The sequence below is a fragment of the Ptychodera flava genome, chromosome 18 (assembly GCF_041260155.1).
Source record: "Ptychodera flava strain L36383 chromosome 18, AS_Pfla_20210202, whole genome shotgun sequence".
Classification (NCBI taxonomy): Eukaryota; Metazoa; Hemichordata; class Enteropneusta; family Ptychoderidae; genus Ptychodera; species Ptychodera flava.
In genome coordinates, this window is record NC_091945.1 from 831,317 (window position 1) to 849,347 (window position 18,031).

The 18,031-nt window shown below is 38.0% G+C and overlaps 1 protein-coding gene across 2 annotated transcripts; it reads right to left on the minus strand.

The window, feature by feature from the left end:
* Nucleotides 1–6,271: 6,271 nt before the first annotated feature.
* LOC139117950 (uncharacterized) lies at nucleotides 6,272–13,703 on the minus strand. Of its 2 annotated transcripts, none has more exons than XM_070681198.1 (5): nucleotides 13,363–13,703; nucleotides 11,855–12,698; nucleotides 9,746–9,905; nucleotides 6,831–8,163; nucleotides 6,272–6,411 (listed from the first exon to the last, which is right to left on the minus strand). In XM_070681198.1, the coding sequence occupies exons 2-5, from the start codon at nucleotides 12,323–12,325 to the stop codon at nucleotides 6,330–6,332; spliced, it is 2,046 nt and encodes a 681-aa protein (XP_070537299.1). In that variant the 5' UTR covers nucleotides 12,326–12,698; nucleotides 13,363–13,703; the 3' UTR covers nucleotides 6,272–6,329. The 2 variants fall into 2 exon arrangements, with proteins under 2 accessions (XP_070537299.1, XP_070537300.1); XM_070681199.1 differs by having other exon boundaries at nucleotides 13,278–13,703.
* Between the last annotated feature and the right edge of the window lie 4,328 nt (nucleotides 13,704–18,031).

The window sequence follows — 18,031 nt, forward strand, 5'->3', positions numbered from 1 at the left end:
CCTCGTCCCCGCATTAAATACCAATAAACAGCGTCTATTGTACACTACAAAACATGAAAAGCGCATCTCCTTGAAACGTACAATTAAATTGCAAAGCTGCTAGATAAGTGATATTAGAAAATATGTTTTTAGTAAAAAAAAAGAAATGGGCTCCATATGCAAAATTCGACGTTTGAACCGAACTGAATGTCATTCATGGCAACTCACAAACTAAATTTGATTACTACTGGACAAAGAGTTTCAGAGAGGAGTTTCAAGAATATTGAACAAAATGTGGGATAAAATTCAAAATGTAAAATGTACATATGCAAATTGTGAGGTAAGTTTCCTAAAGCTTAATAATGGCATTCACAGAAAGCTGCAGATCGAATCTGAAAGATGTCAGAGTAGGGTAATCAGAGAAGAAGTCATGTGACCAAACATGAGAAAATCAGCCAAAACAACTAGTGTAAACAAATTTCCTCATGTAGACAAATCCTAAATTCCATCATCCTCGGTGACTTGTAGACCAAATATAGTCATATGGAATGAAATGAGCACAAAGTACACTCCGTACATCTCACACTGTAATGGAATAATAGGAACTACAAATCTAGGAGGAAACGAAACAAATGTCAACTCAATATTTTCCCCAAATTAGTCGGATCAAAAATAGCACACCATGGTATGCATGAAACCATTCTGCTCCAGTAAACTTGTAAGGTTGGTGGCCCTAAGTGACCCCATGTCAATCACAAGCGCAGAAAATTGTTTGTTGTTGTTTTTTATCCTTTCTCAACTTTTCCAATGCCAGTGGAACCTTTGTGAAGATTTTTTCAACACGATGCGACTTTTTTGGTTACCTACCGTATGAAGATAGTCTGTAAGGAAAGCAGTACCCGAGTTTGAGTTTTCTTATCTGCAGCATTGCTAGCTTATCGTGAGCTGAAGATGTGAAAGATTCGTGAGAAAATAGCTTTAGCTCAGAATATCTTTTTCTATGTCGATGGAAACTTTGTTGATATTTTTTCACTGTCATGAGGGTTCTTTGGTTAGCCACGAAGTTAACCAGGAATGTAAGAAGTAGCCGAGTTTGAGTTCTCCGAGCTGCAGCCATTCTTTTTTAAATTGAACTTAAGATGAGAAAAATACCTGATAAAACAGTTTTATGCTTCCCCGGATATGTAGAATGAGGTGACGAGTGAGCCTCAGAAAATGTTGTCCTTTTCCTATGAGTAGGGTCATGGACCAGACCGTGTGCGGGCGCCCTTAGCGTTAGCCCCAAATTTAATGTCCCGCGGCGGAGTGCACTTTTTCCAAAAGTGGCTGAATCTTTCAGTTTTGTCTCTTGAAATTAAAATAAATAAACTTGATTTGCAGAATTAACTTATGATCACGCATATTATTGACCTTTTCTCAATATACAGCCGCCTTGGAGATGAACTTTTGGATAATAAACCTCCATGTAGGTAGGTAGACTTTATTGCAATCAAAGAACTCGCGCATTGAGTGCTACATGCATTTTGTCAAGAAGACATTTAGCCACCAAACAATCAGAGTGCTTTGATTACACAAGAAGATAGTCAGGAACGTAATTAGTAGCTGAGTTTGAGTTCTCCGACCTGTAGTCATCCATTTTGAACTTGAGCTTAAGATGTGAAAGATACATGAGAAATCTGTTTTATGCTCCCAAGGATACTAAGGAGTGGGTGACGAGTGAGCCTCAGAAATGTTGTCCTTTCGCATATCCATTCTGACACTAAAGATGTGAATACTTCCTCGGTATTAGATGTCCCGTCTGTCAAAGCATGCCTCAACGCTTTACACAACGAATATGTTGTAGTTCCTGAAGACAAAGCTTTAAACAACATTATCTTTGTCTGTAGGAATTATTATATCCATGGATAAATTAAACCTTCATTCAGATCACAGTAATACAACCTAGACTCTTTCTACCCTTTCTGATGGAATTTTTTTTCAAACCATTCACCTGTGCTAAATGAATTCGGCAGCCTATGTTGTATTGGATACCTAAACTGCACAAGAACCCTTTCAAACAACGCTTTATTGCAGGATCAAGCAAATGCACTACTGTAAAATTACTGACTGTAAATTTGACAACCATCAAAAATGGTCTTTTTCGATATTGTGACAAAGTGTATGACACGAGCGGGTTGAATCAAATGTGGATACTAAAAATTCAAAGGAATTGTTGCTTGATTTAAAAGTCAAGAAAAACAAGTACAGGTCAATCCGAACATTTGACTTTTCCACAGTATACATCACAATTCCCCACGAAAAAATAGAACAAGCTGTCATCTCTTGTGAAACAAACTTTCCTGCATAAAAATGGCAGTAGAAGGTACCAATACATTACCATCAAACATAGGTCACATGAAGCAGAGTTCCTACAATCTCTCCGTCTAAAAAACTTGCAAGGCGTTTTAACAACACGCACAGATATATTGATGATCTGATTGATCTAGACAATCACACCCACATATCAAATTACTTACATCATATTTATCCTGATGAGTTGGAAATTAAAGACACAACCGAGGGTAAGAACAGACAAAGATAATATCTGCCTTCGGGACGCCGTCTACTTGTGCCCAGGGATAGGAAGAATCTTTTTAAGAAGTCATTTATACCGTCAGCAGTTGCTGTTTTAAATATAAATATGTCTGATTCCATCCGGAGAACCAGAGCAAACACCATTTTAAGTAGGAACTTTTAATATAGTGTTGTGTTTGTCTGTAACTATTGTATTGTTTTGTATGGTGTTGTCCGTATTTGGTGTTTTTATAGCGGTCCTGATGTTTAAAGACAACTTTCCATGTTTTTATGGACAATAAAGTTAAAAGAAAGAAATAAAAGAAATAAAAGAACTCGGCTTCATATCTCGATCTGTCCCTACAAGTGGGTACTAATGGGCTACACACTAAGCTGTATGACAAAAGGGATGATTTAGATTTTGAAATTATAAATTATCCCCACTTGTCAAGTAATATTCCGTCTGCACCTGTTATGGTAGGTACATGTATCAATTTCTCAGATATTGTAGGGCTTGTGATTTCTACGTTGATTTTCAAATGAGACACAGCTCATTGGTATCAAACTAGTTCAAGGGCCGATATGACGACATTGTGGCAAAATAATATGACTGCTCGGTCACTCAAATGATTAGCGACAGCATTCCCGGCTGACTTATTACAGTAATTCATATACTGTATCACTTCATACAATATTAATATTTAGACATTTTTGGGACCATTCCGGGACCATTCCTGACGGGTATAGCATACTAGCAGGGTACGTTTACCCATTCCGGATACCACCACTAAGGCTGCGTTCACAAAAATTGGTTGGGGGGAGGGGGCTGGACGAATTCAGGTGGGATTCGAAAATTTTTTGGGTAGTAGAGGGGGGACTTGAAAATTTTGCTCTGCCTGTAGGGAGGGACTTGAAATTTTTTGGCTCCCTTTTACGTTTTACATTTTCTAATTCAAAGTTTTTGTAGGCAATTTAGGCAATTCAATGAAAAATGAATACCATTTTTATGTCATCGAATTGTTGTAATGTTTGTAATAGTTCAAAAAAATTTATTCTATCCCATTTCATGACTTTTTATCTTGAAAAAATCTAAACATGTATGATTTGTTGTAAAAAACCAAACTTGAGCCTTGTAACAGGAGCCGAAGCGCACAAAATTCAAACAATGGCTGAATCTTAACGGTTTTTTTCTCTTGAAATTAAAATAAATAAATTTGCTTTGCAGAGTTAGCTCATATTCAAGGATATTATTGACCTTTCCTGAATAAACAGTCGCAAAGCAGATCATCTTTGGAAGTAAATCCTCCAGACGTAGGTAGACAGTAATCCAATCAAAGAACTAACAGTCAGTGATACGCGCATTTTTTGAAGAAGACATTTAACCTCCAAACAATCGGGCACAGCTCAATATTTCCCCAAAATTTAGTCGGGTCCAAAAACAACAAACCCAGTCATGCGTGAAACTGTTCTACTTTGATGAACTTGTGAGGTTGATGACCCGTAATGATCCAATTTCAATCCTATGTGAAGACAATCGTTATTTTGTTTTGCTTTTACGGCCTTTCTAAACTTTTTCCAATGTCGATGGAATCTCTGTGGAAATATTTTCACCGTCGGGCGGAGTGCTTAGTACTTGCACACATTCTTACATATAATTAACATAATATTAAGGTTCCAAGACACGTAATTGACCTTTTTAATCAAACATTTCTCTGGTTGTTAATAAGCTCAGAAACCCCGTAAATTATACATTTTTGAAAGCCCAGATATAGGGGAACATTACGGTAACCACAGTGTCACTATTCTTTACATAACTATCACGTGAAAGGTAATTTACATAACCTTTAAAAATGGAAAAGTTGGACCTCTACAAAGGGAAATAGGGGTGGACGGGAGAAATCAATCTCTATACACCTTGCAAGAAGGGTAGAATTGGATACATATGTACACACACAAATTACAAAATATCCTCGTATGGAAACTAAAGGCTCGATATCTGACAGCTTTCAATATAATGTTCAAGTACTGATGTCAAAATTACCACTTACTTGGTCAATACACACTTAAAAATACATCATGTTTGACAATTATAATGTTCCTCAGGTTTTTCTAGTAAAGCAACAAAGGCAGCAAGTGATTTTTTTACCGAATCATACCCAGTAATTTTATGACAATCAAAATACAGAAACAACACTGATGATGATGAAGTGTTTGATGTCAAGGAATAGGAAGATGCAACTTTGATATTGTGTCATCAATGTTTTACAAGACTCTTACAATCAAAATAGAAATGTGTTTTATATCAAGCAATTGTTGCACTGTAGTAAGTTGTTGTTATAAGACTCGTGCAAGGAACAGCTTGTAATAGAACAACACTAATGTGCAATTCATGACATCTACAAGAGAAGGAATAAAATTTTGCTCGAATAAAATAATGAAAAAAATGCAATATTATCTGCTGCTATTTTACAGATTTCAGAAAAAAAATCCAAACTGGCAAATGTAGCAGTGCCAATTCTGAATAAGTTTAGTTATTTTTTCTGGCCTAGGTATATTTATATTTACAAGAACATACCCAACTACAACGATCAAAAAGGTTCATGAAGGCTAAAGTGTAAGTTCTTTCACTTTGTAAGACATTCAGGCTTCATAAAAAATCATGAATGGTAGTTTTCAATTCATGTCAACCAGCAGCAACTCTGCCGCTACAAGTGATAAAATGGTCAATTCAAAAACACTGGCAAAGTCTAACCCTGGTTTTCCTGCACAGTTATCTTGACTTGGTTTTTGATCGGCGAGATGTTCATCTTGACTTGGTTTTTGATTGGCGAGATCTTCATCTTGACTTGGTTTTTGATTGGCGAGATCTTCATCTTGACTTAGTTTTGATTGGCGAGATCTTCATCTTGACTTGGTTTTTGATCGGCGAGATGTTCATCTTGACTTGGTTTTTGATTGGCGAGATCTTTGCAGTTGTCTGATCAGTTCTCGTTCTTTCTGCACGTCCTGTTTAAATTTATTTGTCAGCCAATTAGAGAAGGATTGATAGACAAGATTTTGTCTCCGTCTCTGTCTCTCTTTTCTTCGTTCAAGTTCATTTTTCTGTTCCTGGGTCTCTAATATTCGTTTCGAAGCCCTCTCCTCTGCTTTTCTCTCACACCATTCCCTGTAGATTTTTGCACTGATATTGTCACGTCGTTTTGAGCGAGTGTCTCTGCTGACAGCTTCCCTCACCGATCTCTCAATTTCTGTCTTCATTGCCAACCATTCGTTGAAATTCATGCCACGCAGTGATTTTGGTCTAGCATTACTCTCACTTTGTTTGTCAACTTCTAAACCGACGTCAATTTTCGACTGGATCTGTTTATCTGCTAGCCATTGCTCATGAGATTTAGCACTTTGTGCCAAGCGTTTTTTCGTCTCTTGCAATGTCCGGTCGCCTGAACGTTCATTTTTTGCAGTCTCCGTCTCCCTGTTTTGTTGTTGACGTCGTTTTTCTTTCAACCAGTCTTCGTAAGTAATGGTTCCATAAATGTGATGTACTGTATCTGCAACTTTGAACTCTTCATCAGTATTTTCATGTTTTCCTAACTGTCCTCTCCGATCTTTTTCATGCAACCATTTTTCAAATGCATAAGGATCGATTTCTTGTTGCTCTGTTGTATAATCACATTGATCATCCGTTGCCAAGTTTTTGTGTTTCTTTCTCCTGGCTTCCTCTTGTTTCTTCGCCACCCAGGCCTGGTATGCTTCTAGATTTCGCTGTTTTCGCAGTTCAGCCCTCTCTGACTGAAAGTCTAGGCTTTGTTGCTGTTGTTGTTGTTGTTAAGATTTAACCAGACATTCCATGTTTTTGCTCTCGGCAGAGCCGTTTTTGCTCTGAATGAAAAGAAAATGTGAATACATTGCAGAAATTTACGAAGCACACACAAACTTGTTGACCCTTCATCAGGTTCAATGACGAAAAATTACTTTGATCATCGATACGGATAGCTAGCTGCGCGTATCAGCCAAGAAATGATATATGATCGATACTGCCGTGACACCTGTTGATGTCATTGTTTAGCTCATTAACGATGACGTCACTCGACTGTAGACATGCATTTTATTTTATTGTTCATATTTGCCTCGTTATGCATCTCTTATGACGTCAGAATCATGAACCAAAAATAGCAGATATCTTTGCTTAGAAGAACGTAATTGAAAACGGTAGAATTAAGCAGAAGTGACGTGAATTTTAATTATTATAAATGTTTGATAAGTGGTCCACAAAACAATACTGGTTCCAAATATTTTACCTTTTGTACAGCAAAGTTGGAAGACTGCGTGTGGTCGCTGCTGATACAGGTCTGCCACTTAGTTTACGACGGAAGGTTGGCAGGGGTGCCGAGCGCGCTCTCTGCAGGCCAACTTTTGGCTTGGGGTTTGTTTTTCTTGGCACTGCTGCCACCTGAACTTCGTCATCATCACCACCTTCGGACGCGCCATCGGAAGACTCGGAATTTTCATCTTCCTCGTCACTCTCATCGATATCTGATTCTTGATTCATGGTATCTCTATTATTGGTATCTTCTTCATTTTGTTGCTGTAGTCTGTCTTCTTCGGCTTCTTCCGAGTCGCCTTCTGTATCAGTGATCACGTGATTATCGTTTCCGTCATTTGTATCATTTTCAAACTCTCCCTCTTGTGTTACTTCACCAGTCGGAATGTGTTCATTTACCACAAATTTTACGTGGATATCTTTGTCTGTTTGTTTGGCCACGTCACTGTCACTCAATGTTCTGCTCAGTTCGGTTGTGTTGTCACGGTCAAGGTACTTTATACTACCAATGGTTTGGTGAACACTTTCCTGACGCTGAACAGTAGAATTAGAAGTGCTGGCCGTTGTAAGGTTAGGAAGAGACACTTTTCTCTTCTCAGAGACGTTATCAAATTGATCCACATTTGGCAGTTTCGGACACATTCCGTCCCCACTGGTACTACCATCGCCTGCGTCCGGTAGCAGCATAGATAGCTGACTTTCTGTTTGTCTTTTCCATTGTAACTCGAGTATCTTGGCTGTCAGTGAGTTTTCCCGTACAGTATAGTCGACCGAATTTGCCCCTTGTCTAGAAAGTCGCCCTCTGGCGGAAGTTAATAATCTTGGAGAGTTACAAGGTGGTAGAGGTATAGACTGGTTTAGTTCTACTATATGCAATAGTTTTTCACTAACCGTAGTGCATTCACTTCTTGTGACATGTCCATACCTCTTGCCATTCAGTTCAACTTTCTGGGATTGTGGCTCGTTCTTCTTGTAGACAAAATACGCCTGTCTTGGCGTATTCCTGAAGGACATCCTTAAACTTCTAACGGACGAAATATCAGTGCTTTCCAACCTTGGTGACCTGATAAACCCAGAGGTGTCCGCGCGCTGTTTCGCTCGCAAGTTCCATTGGCGAAGCCACAGCTGTCTAGAACACTCGGTCTTGTTGAACTCGCTGGCAATTTTCAGCGCAGATTTTCCTTCGTAATCTCTGTCTCTGACGTCAGAACCGTGCTTGATCAAGAGCTCGATGATTTCCAGGTGACCTTGGCAGGCTGCGGCGTGCAGTGGTGTGCGGCCGTACGACGTCCTTCCCGTGTAATCTGCGCCTGCAAAGAAATTCCGGTGGTAAATAAAAAACGAGATAGTAGAATACGCATTGCCTCCGCTGACAAGCTACCAAGAGTTAGAAACGAATTTGTTTTTGATCTCAGTGTGCTCGATGAGATGATTTCAACTGTGTTTTGATCCCGCAATAAATAGAAATAATTCAATGAGCGACGTCGGTTTCCAGGTAACGTGTCAATACATTGCATACAGGGTATACTTGTCATGAATTCTAAAGCTTTTCACAGCGGCTTTATTGAGGTATTACATGCCGAGGGCACTCGGGGGTTCATCGTTGAATTTTCGGATTTTAAAAAGACGTTATAGAAAAATCAACCACATGCATCAGGTATTAAGTAAATATGCAAAAATGTGTTGAAATGTCAGAATTCCAAAGATAGCAAAAGGAGATGGGCGTGTACGTACACATTTGATACGCTTAAAGGATCATAACTTGTGTAATCTAATGGCTAGTCACGAGGGCTGAACGGCACCGAACAATGAACCATTTTTAAAAATAAATAAATATACACATGCGCATTAGAAATTACCATCCTTGTTATGGTGAATGTATTGTTATATGCTAAATTGGTAAGGTAAAAATATCGCCAAACTTAACTAGCGTCCATTAGAAGTGTATATACTGTTATGGAGTATATCTGTTTAGCACTGTCCATGACATCGATGTACAAATTCTGCGACAGGTAGACAATTGTAAAACATGCGCATGAGTGGAAAAGTTGTCAAAAATATCGTTAATATTGTTTGTCCTGATGTCTATCGCTAAATTGTGAGCCGATCATTTGAATGTATCACAGCACTCATTTCAGCGTGTCACAGCAATATCCATATCAACGGAATTTTGCGAGCAATTGATTATGTTTACCTAACGGTACAACCTTATCGCCATGTTTATGCCACAAAGAGTTGAAATAGCACATTGGATTAGCAGATCTGTCGATAGCAGTGAAATATTGACACTTGGCAGCAATGTTTTGACGCACTACAGGTGGAATAGAGCCATTTTTCTTTTGTTTTGATCTTTTCAATGTATCTGTCTGACAGGCTGATGTACAGGTGATTTGTGTTCAGCTCAAGCTGGTCGTTTTCTGAGTCGGTTGTAAATGTTAAATGTTCGATGTTTTCTCTTATGCCTATTAGAAGTGCAAATGTTTCACAAGTAAACAACCTTATAACTTAATCGATTGGATAAACTTGCGAGTTAATTGAATTTGATTACTATTGTGAAGCGTTTTATAACTAGTAATAAGAAACTGCGAATACATCTGGAAAATAAATATTATTCACAATGATTTGCTGTAGGCTGCAGCACACCTAGTCCCAAGGCTAGGTACTCAGATAAAGGCTTGCATAAATACCAAGCAAGATGGCCGTTCAAAGATATCCTATTACGATTAATCCATTTTAATCTCAAATAGGAACTAAGCTTCTCGAACGGGCATTTCAAGTTTGTACAAATCATGTCTTTCACAGGAAACAAACGCGTTTTTGTTATTTTATATTTTCAGTTCTAGGGTCGAGACTACAGATCGAAATTACAAGAGGCATTTCTAAATATCTTACCTATGCCAAGCAATGCTTGGGTCAACTTGACATGGCCGCGATGACAAGCTAGGTACAACGCTATGAATGCCCTCTCTGCTATGACACGTTGAAGTAAAGGAGCGTCTTGAACATTGAAACACGCATGGTTCAACAATTGTACTCCGCCATTGTAGTAGACCTGTAAAGTCGAGTGTACGTTTAAAGCATTCAAAATTTACGAGCAGTTATTGTTGACGACAGGAAACAGATAGACTCTGAAATCTTTCAACAAAAGTGTAAAGTGCCCTCTGCAATATCATCAGTATCGTTAGAGGAATTGAATGTAGAAGGGGCTTGTTATCTGACACCAAGAGATTATGTGATCTATGCACTGGGTCACAAAGGTGAATACGTAACCGTATACGGAACGATAAGTACACATATAAACACAAATGAGCTTTATTGTACTATAGGATTATCTGAAAATAGGAAGTGACACGGCGTTGCCAAGTCCTGATTACAGTGATTGGCAAAGCCATGGAAAGGGTGAAATGTTCGACAAGTTGGAATAAGGAAACTGGCTGTGTGGGCATCGCAGCAACGTTCCATTTATTTATAGCAAGATTTACGACCCTGAACGACAAGCTATAGAGGGAACAACATGCATTACAACAGACTTTGTATTGTGTGGAATAAACTGCAATGCTCCTATAGCATAAACATTGCTGAAATTAAATATTTCTGAACACTTCAAAGGATATTATCACAAGTAGCTGTGCAAGAAACTTTTTATAAGTCTCAAATATGTATTTTATGTGTTTGTAGTTGTGTCTGTAGGCTAATTTGGTGGTATACAGTGATTAGTATATATCGAAGGAAGAAATGTATGTTATCGATCGACAGCTATGTTTTTGTGAAACATGATAACGTGCTATTAAGTTTACGCACTGTACATACAATAATTTATAACAGTGAGAAGTTACATCGCCATGCTAAATGTCAGTTCATCATGATCTCGATATCGTACTAATAAAAGCTACCATTGAGGTATGACCTCAAAGTCTTGCAGCTCAAAATTCATACAAAACAATTAATAATACGTTACGACAGGTGCTAAGTTAATCTTCTTCATTTCCAAACATTTCACAAAACAACGAACAATTTACAATCTCGCGATATTTGATTTGAAGAAACTACTACAAAAACATCCAACACCAAAAGATTGTTAGCGCAACCTTCGAGTTAGCAGTAAATCCTGCCGTTAGATTGGATTGCCAATGTCTTATATCTATTCGTATTGGCTCACTTAGACATAGCCTAAAAGTCGTTAATTACCTTAATGCAATTTCTTCAACAGAAATATTAACTTTAGTCAGGAACTAATGAAACAATCGTTTTCTAAAGCTACATGTGTATTGCGGCATAGTATTGTAATATTTTACATCGACCGACAGAGTAAATATCATGACACATCATAACTTTACAAAAGCAGATCGTTAAGACATCATGGTCGCCATGCAGAGATGTAAACAGGGCACAACTTACAACAGTTAACGTTACTCGGTTGCTACGGATATCAGTACATTTTGATTCGCTGAACAGCGTCCCACATTGTATAATCATCATCGTCGTCATAGTCGCTGTTAAAGTCATTATTATTATTATTATTATTATTATTATTATTATTATTGTCGTCGTAGTCATAACCATCATTATCATTATCTTTAAGTTGACAGTCATTAAAGACAACTGCAAAACACGGTCCCTAATGGAGGTTCCGCTGTGAAAACAAAGAAGCGAAAAAGAATAAAAGCCGACATACATGAAACAGGAGGCCATTTAAAATATTACGATATAAACTTACACCATTTCAATACTTCAGTTACCTCTTAATCAGTCGCAAAAAAATCCTTAAAGCAAAATTATGCTCTTTACTCCAATAATGTGTTGTTGTGTTTCCTTCATAGAGTAATACTACATCAACAGAAAGCAATATTTATTGTTTATTTTATCTCAGAATATTTGCTAGTCCGTGCAAAAATTTCAACGTCGAGTTTCTGATTGCTTGCCAGGAAAATCAAAGGGACGATGTATTTGATTCTGGATCAGTCATTGTAATTACAGATAGAAAGTATACATTTTTCATACCTCATCTAGTTTGTTTTTCCATGTTGAATAGAACAGTTCGTTCCAACTCAGTAACAGCTGTACTCTCAAAGTATCTGCATTTTGGATATTTTTGCCAAGAATCAGTCGACTTTCTTCATCCAGATCAACGCCATCAACATAACTCAAAATGTAAATCTGACCAGGTATGCCCGACACCAGTTCAATTTTAGCTTTCAAATCGAACACGGTTGTTCCCGATGGTAGGTTTGTGAAGGATGTCAAGTCTTCTGTTGGAAGTTGAATAAATAACTTGAAAGTGTTCAGACCTTCTATTTCGCTGTCGATGTCCGAGTCATAGTAAGAGACATCGCGGATCAAAGACTCCGAGTCTAGTTGCTGGTCGTTGTTGACAATGTCTAGGGCAGGACTATTTCGGTCGTCGCTGCTCACCGATCGATCACCTAGATCACTTACCATCTGTGTATTGGTCGTAGCAATTGCTGCTGTCATGGCCGTTGTTGTGAAGTTGATTAGAAAATAAAGCTGAGAAGGTGTTCTCAGTGTTCTGTACGATAGCACAGTTGGTATAAAGAAGTTAGTAACTCTAGCTGAGTGTTGACCCAGACAAAAGATAGCTTGACATGGTTGAGTGACTGTCAACAAATCTCGGACATGTTCAACATGACACGGTTACGTTAGCTTGTATGGATTCCGTCTTCAATCCTTTTAAAGTCAGGAAAATATTTGGTGAAGTAAATTGGAATCGATTACTCCCGGCAAGACCCTACGCGAGATGCAGTGTGACCAGCGACCGGTAACAGGTTCAGCAATGTGTTCGGTTGCTTCTTACACAATGCTTGGGTCTGTGAGAAATGGTGAGTATCTGTACCGATAAACAGAGAGAGCAACAAAAGGGAAAACAGTTTATTACAAATGCTTATCTGTTACAGGTGTGTGTTCAACTTATTTTGACATAGCGTTTCACCGTTAGCCACTTCTTCCTAGACATGGTTTACAATCACGGTCCCTTGACAAAAGGACCGTGTTACAATGAAACGGCAATAATCACGCACAATCTTTTTTTTTTCAAATCTTGGCTCTGGTATCACCAAGTCATTAACTCTGCACAATGTATTTCAAAGCAGAAACCATCAAATGTGAAATACCTTCAACTCTTTCCAATAAACAGAGTCTAGAGTCTCGCCAGTAAAAAGAATCTCTTCAATAAAAGTCTCAATTCCACGGGCTTACTCTTCATTATTTGGTGATATGAGGATCGATTAAAAGTGAGCGAAGAGAATGTATCAGGCTGGATTTCGCACACAAACTAGTTTTCATATCAACAGGTAGCGCCTTGTATGTTCAAGCACTGAGATTACTTGCAAGCAATTAGGCCTCTTAGGATGTGTATTTAGGATTAGCCTGGCAGCAAATCAAATCACCAAACACAAGTCATTATTACCGTCATTTTGTCGTTGAAGGAGACTTCACCATCTGCGATATTGCTATGGATTCTACGCCAACAGACCAGACAGTTCAACACTCACCTGTCAAATCTGTCAAAAAATCACCTGAGTATTCTTGGTATCTGTGCTCCGCGTTGAAAGCATTCGCCGTGATGTATCGCCTGTGTTTCTTTGATGGAAAATTCTGGTTGGCCAGCAGCGTTGCTTGTTGAGAAAATAGTTGATAATTAACCATCGACGAAATTAGAATTTTCGTTTCATACTTGAACGTTGCTACCGTGTAATGCCATCCCATGTAAGCAAACAACGCATTCCTACGACCTCCCATCAGCGGTAGGTGGTAACATAGCCCCTGCAGGTATGGTGGCAGCAACGCTGGTTTTTAATCTAGCCGTGTTTGTGACAATACTGGGCAGATAATAAAACAAGTCGACACGCCACCGGCACACATCTGCAAATAAGTAGTTCAATAGTTGCTATTGACGACTACGACTGATGCATCTCCAAGCAGCATGAATTTTACCGGCAGCCTATTTTCAAAGTGTAATGGGTCGTGCTGTTGTTGATTTGAGTCAGGTACTGTTGAACAATAGTCTCTATTCAGGTGACAAGCAAGGCGAATAAGGGCCATGAAATGATACTTATCGTCCATTCTATTGAACTACCCGCAAACCTACTAAAACTTTACTGCGTCGTAGAGTACGACACAAGTACAAACAAAGAAACATATTACTATTTTATTCGGGGCACGCTGCAGACTTCGAGATAATTCAAGACATGCTGCAGACGTGGAAATACCATTTTGAGGTATGGACTGAGTTCCGGTCATGTCTGAATAACTGGCGAAAAAATGATCACTCTAGCCCCAGAAAAAACCGATAATAATTTTGTTGCAATCATGTGAAGTTAACTCAACCCCTTGGTTAGGAAACCATTGAGAGTACTTACTATTGTAACTGATTGCAGAATTTTGGCAAAAATTGTAAAAATTAAGGTGAACCATACAAAAACTAAAATCTTTTCAACCGTTTCGTTTCACCTGATCTAAACACAAGCACCGCATCGTGTCAGCGGATTTTTGTTCACCACGAGGAGAATCGATTACGTATCTGTTAGGAAAATATCATCAAAAGTTGAATAAGTTGTGTCTTACATAGACCTCAAATTAGTTTCCAAGCATGTCAACAAATGTTTAACTTCGATAATCGATGTGGCATCAACTTGGCTCAGAATCTATTAGTTTCAATGGAGCAATATTGCTCGTCTCGCGTTAACGTTATTGAAACAAATCTGAAGAAATTCAACTCCCATTGTCCATTAATGGTTACACACACCCTTCGTGGTCAAGATATTGAGATAAAAATGATATCAAATATTAAAACAATTCGCAAGATTGATATCGGTGTTCATCCACTGTATCCATACCACGTCCAAAAATCCATCTCGTCTTATTTATTTATTATCCCTGCGGTAAAACCTATTGACCCACTGTCCGTCCATCAACCAATGGATGGATCCATGCACTGCATGCACAATAATGGACATCGTTTTTCCACGTCCATAATGTAGATACGTCCATTCTCCGGTTCCTGGCGCATTTGGAGTATGTTTAAATGTGTTGCGCATACCTGGTGGATCATAAACTACAAACGGCACCCAATTTTCTTACCATTCATCGTGCCATACATTCATGACCTTGAACACTGTACTTTTCACAGTGATAGATGACGTTCTTTCATCCCCGATCATTTACCAACTTAACTTCTTACCAAACTTACTTATCGTACAAACGCTCCCAGGTTTCCATTTTTGAACTCGTTTACGAAATATTTTATTGAACGTACGGGATATCGTGTTCAGAATTGAACTTATTCTGTCGTTTGAAGCTGTATAGACTCTCTAATCACATTGTAAATGATAAAAATGATGCACGAATCCATCTTCAGACAACTCTTTCGCTAGTCGTAGGCATGTATAATAGTGTGAAACTAAAACCAAACTGTTGTATTCTTTTCTGCGGTGGCCTGAGGATTTTAAATCTCAATTACATATATCATATCCTTAAAAAACTCACTTACCTTTTTGTTAATTCTAAAGGCTGCGGTGAGTGCCCGGAGGTCATTGCCAATCCCAAATGTGTTCGATCTCTTACAACGATGTTTTACGCACCATCCTTGAATCGTAATTTTTGATAGAAAATTTTCATCAAAAATTCAGGCAAAGAAAAGTAAACTTGACATAATATTTAGAAATGGAAACAATGTCTCTCCTTGTAAAAAGGGACACGCTTTTCAATCAGCTTCATCTCAAAAAATGAATCAAAGGAGAACAAAAGAATTAAAATCACGTAAATAGTCTATATCCAAAATCACGTAAATAGTGTATATCCATAAGCATTGATGCGAGAACCATGGATTGGGGACCGCCTCTCTAAGATTTATACAAGTTATAATCCACTATGTGAATAACTTGATACCATTAACAAAAATAAAGGTCAAAGATCAAAGAATCTCTTCAGATTTACAATCCAATACTAAAGAGTAGAAATTTGATCAAGTAAAATTCTGTGTTTCCATATACAGGCTTCATCGCAGATCAGTCTGATGTAAAACAGACAAGATAAATACTGAACTCCATTTCACATTTTTTTTCAAAATGAGATAACTTCGTAAAAACAGGAGAATACAGGGACTTGTTAGTTACTTCAGCCTGGGGGAACCATAGATCCATGAAGAGGGAGTTACCCGGATGTTTATTTTGGTGATGGGGTATCACCGTTTTGAAATACTCAATTGGAGGGGGGGGGGGGGGGTCAGTGTGTTTTCTGGATTGAGACACGAGCTCATAATTGCCTTAAATGGATCATACCAACCACGAATCACACACATACACACACACAAGCGCGCACACTATTAATATATACACACACACACACACACACACACACACACACACACACACACACACACACATATATATATATATATATATATATATATATATATATATATATATATATATATATATATATATATTTGGATGAGGGTCAACAGGCTTTTTATTTGTTTTGCGAGGGAAGCGGTGAGCCACTTTTTTATATCAGCAAAAAAATAATCCACCACCCCAGGCCGAAGAAACTGACCAGTCCCTGGATATGTTGAAACAGTTGAAAGCGGTGGCGTTTGCTCAATGAAACAAGAGGATGACAATACTGAATGCTGGCGTTTGAGTCTCTTGATATCTTCACTTCTGAAGTCAAAACAGTGTGAAACAGATGATTAATTCTGATATTATCCAGACAGACAGACAGACAGACAGGTAGGTTTTCATTAAAATGTAATAAATATGGCTGCCTACAAATGAAATATGTTCTAAATGTTGAGTTTAGACATTGAAATCGAAAACCAACAGAATCGGTCTACTCGGGATATAAGGTGTTTTGTGTTACACTACAGAGTTGTTGGCAATTGTTAAATTTTGATGAATTTCTACTTCCATAATCAAGAATATCTCCACAGTATGCTCTATATGTCATGACATGATTGAGATTTAAAATAGAAGTTTGACATTGAAAGCCAACAGAATAAATATGCTAAGGATACAAGATGTTTTATGCTACACTACAAAGTTGTTGGCAATTGTTAAATTTTGAATTAGATGAATTTTTACTTCCATAATCAAGAATATCTGCCTTATGTACTAAATTTCAAGTACAGTTGGTATAAAATATCACAGCTTGTAAATGGTATGAAACTAAAATGGACTTTGATTTCGAGAATGTTCATAAATCTGTCATACCTGAGTGCTAGCACAGACCTGACCTCACCAGGGGTCAATCGCCAGGTCAAAGGTCCTTAGTTGGGACCCCAGTAGTCAAGAATTTCAGCAACCTGGAATTAGAAGTATGCGTCATCCCAACAAGATCTTGCTCAAACCTCGCAAGGGGAATATAACTTGTTCGTCATACTATTTTGTCTGTTGCCGACATTTGATAGGATGCACTACAACGAAGACAGCTAAAGAGTAAAAATGTAGCAATACAGGAAACTAGTGGCCCAAACGGAGCTGTACAATAGAAAACTTCGCAGAAACACAGTACTGTATTCGTAATTTGAGTTCAAAAACCGAATGTCTGAAATTTTATATTCAAACTTTAATCTTTAACTTCCACATTCACACAGTATTCTAGAAGTGAGTGCTTTACTCTAATTCATAATTCAAAATAACGTCAAATCAGGATATTTTCCTTGTCGAAATTGACTGAATTTTCTCACTAGCCACGGACGCAAACGAGTGTCAAGGTAACGAGGTAAAATATCTGCCAAATGAACATCAGCAGACTATCGACTTTTCCGCTTTGAGAATACAAATCGGTCTTTAACTTCCACATCCACACAGTATTCTAGAAGTGAGTGCTTTTAATTCATAATTCAAAATAACGTCAAATCAGGATTTCTTCTTTTCGAAATAGGATGAATTTTCACTTGGCCGTGTCAAGATTACGAGGTAAACTATTCTGCCAAATGAATATCAGCAGCTGGCTAGACTATATTGACTTTTGCGCTTTTAGAATCGAAATTTGTTGAATTATTTATAAGTTTATCGCAAGATGCCACATATTACAGTAAGTTGTATCAGTCCATGCGAATATATAAATGCATTTTTATGTTGACTGTACACCAAATCCGAGTGCTTTTATACTTGTACCAGAGGAACATTTCACGCAGAAATAAAGTGATGAATTGAGACT

What these genes read in the sequence shown, in the direction of transcription:
- LOC139117950 (XM_070681198.1), bottom strand. Translation starts at nt 12,325, where the DNA reads ATGACAGCAGCAATTGCTACGACCAATACACAGATGGTAAGTGATCTA. An exon ending in GGAAAAACAAACTAGATGAG is followed by an intron (nt 9,906 to 11,854) that starts GTATGAAAAATG and finishes TCGACTTTACAG; the next exon opens with GTCTACTACAATGGCGGAGT. An exon ending in CCAACTTTGCTGTACAAAAG is followed by an intron (nt 6,412 to 6,830) that starts GTAAAATATTTG and finishes CTTTTCATTCAG; the next exon opens with AGCAAAAACGGCTCTGCCGA.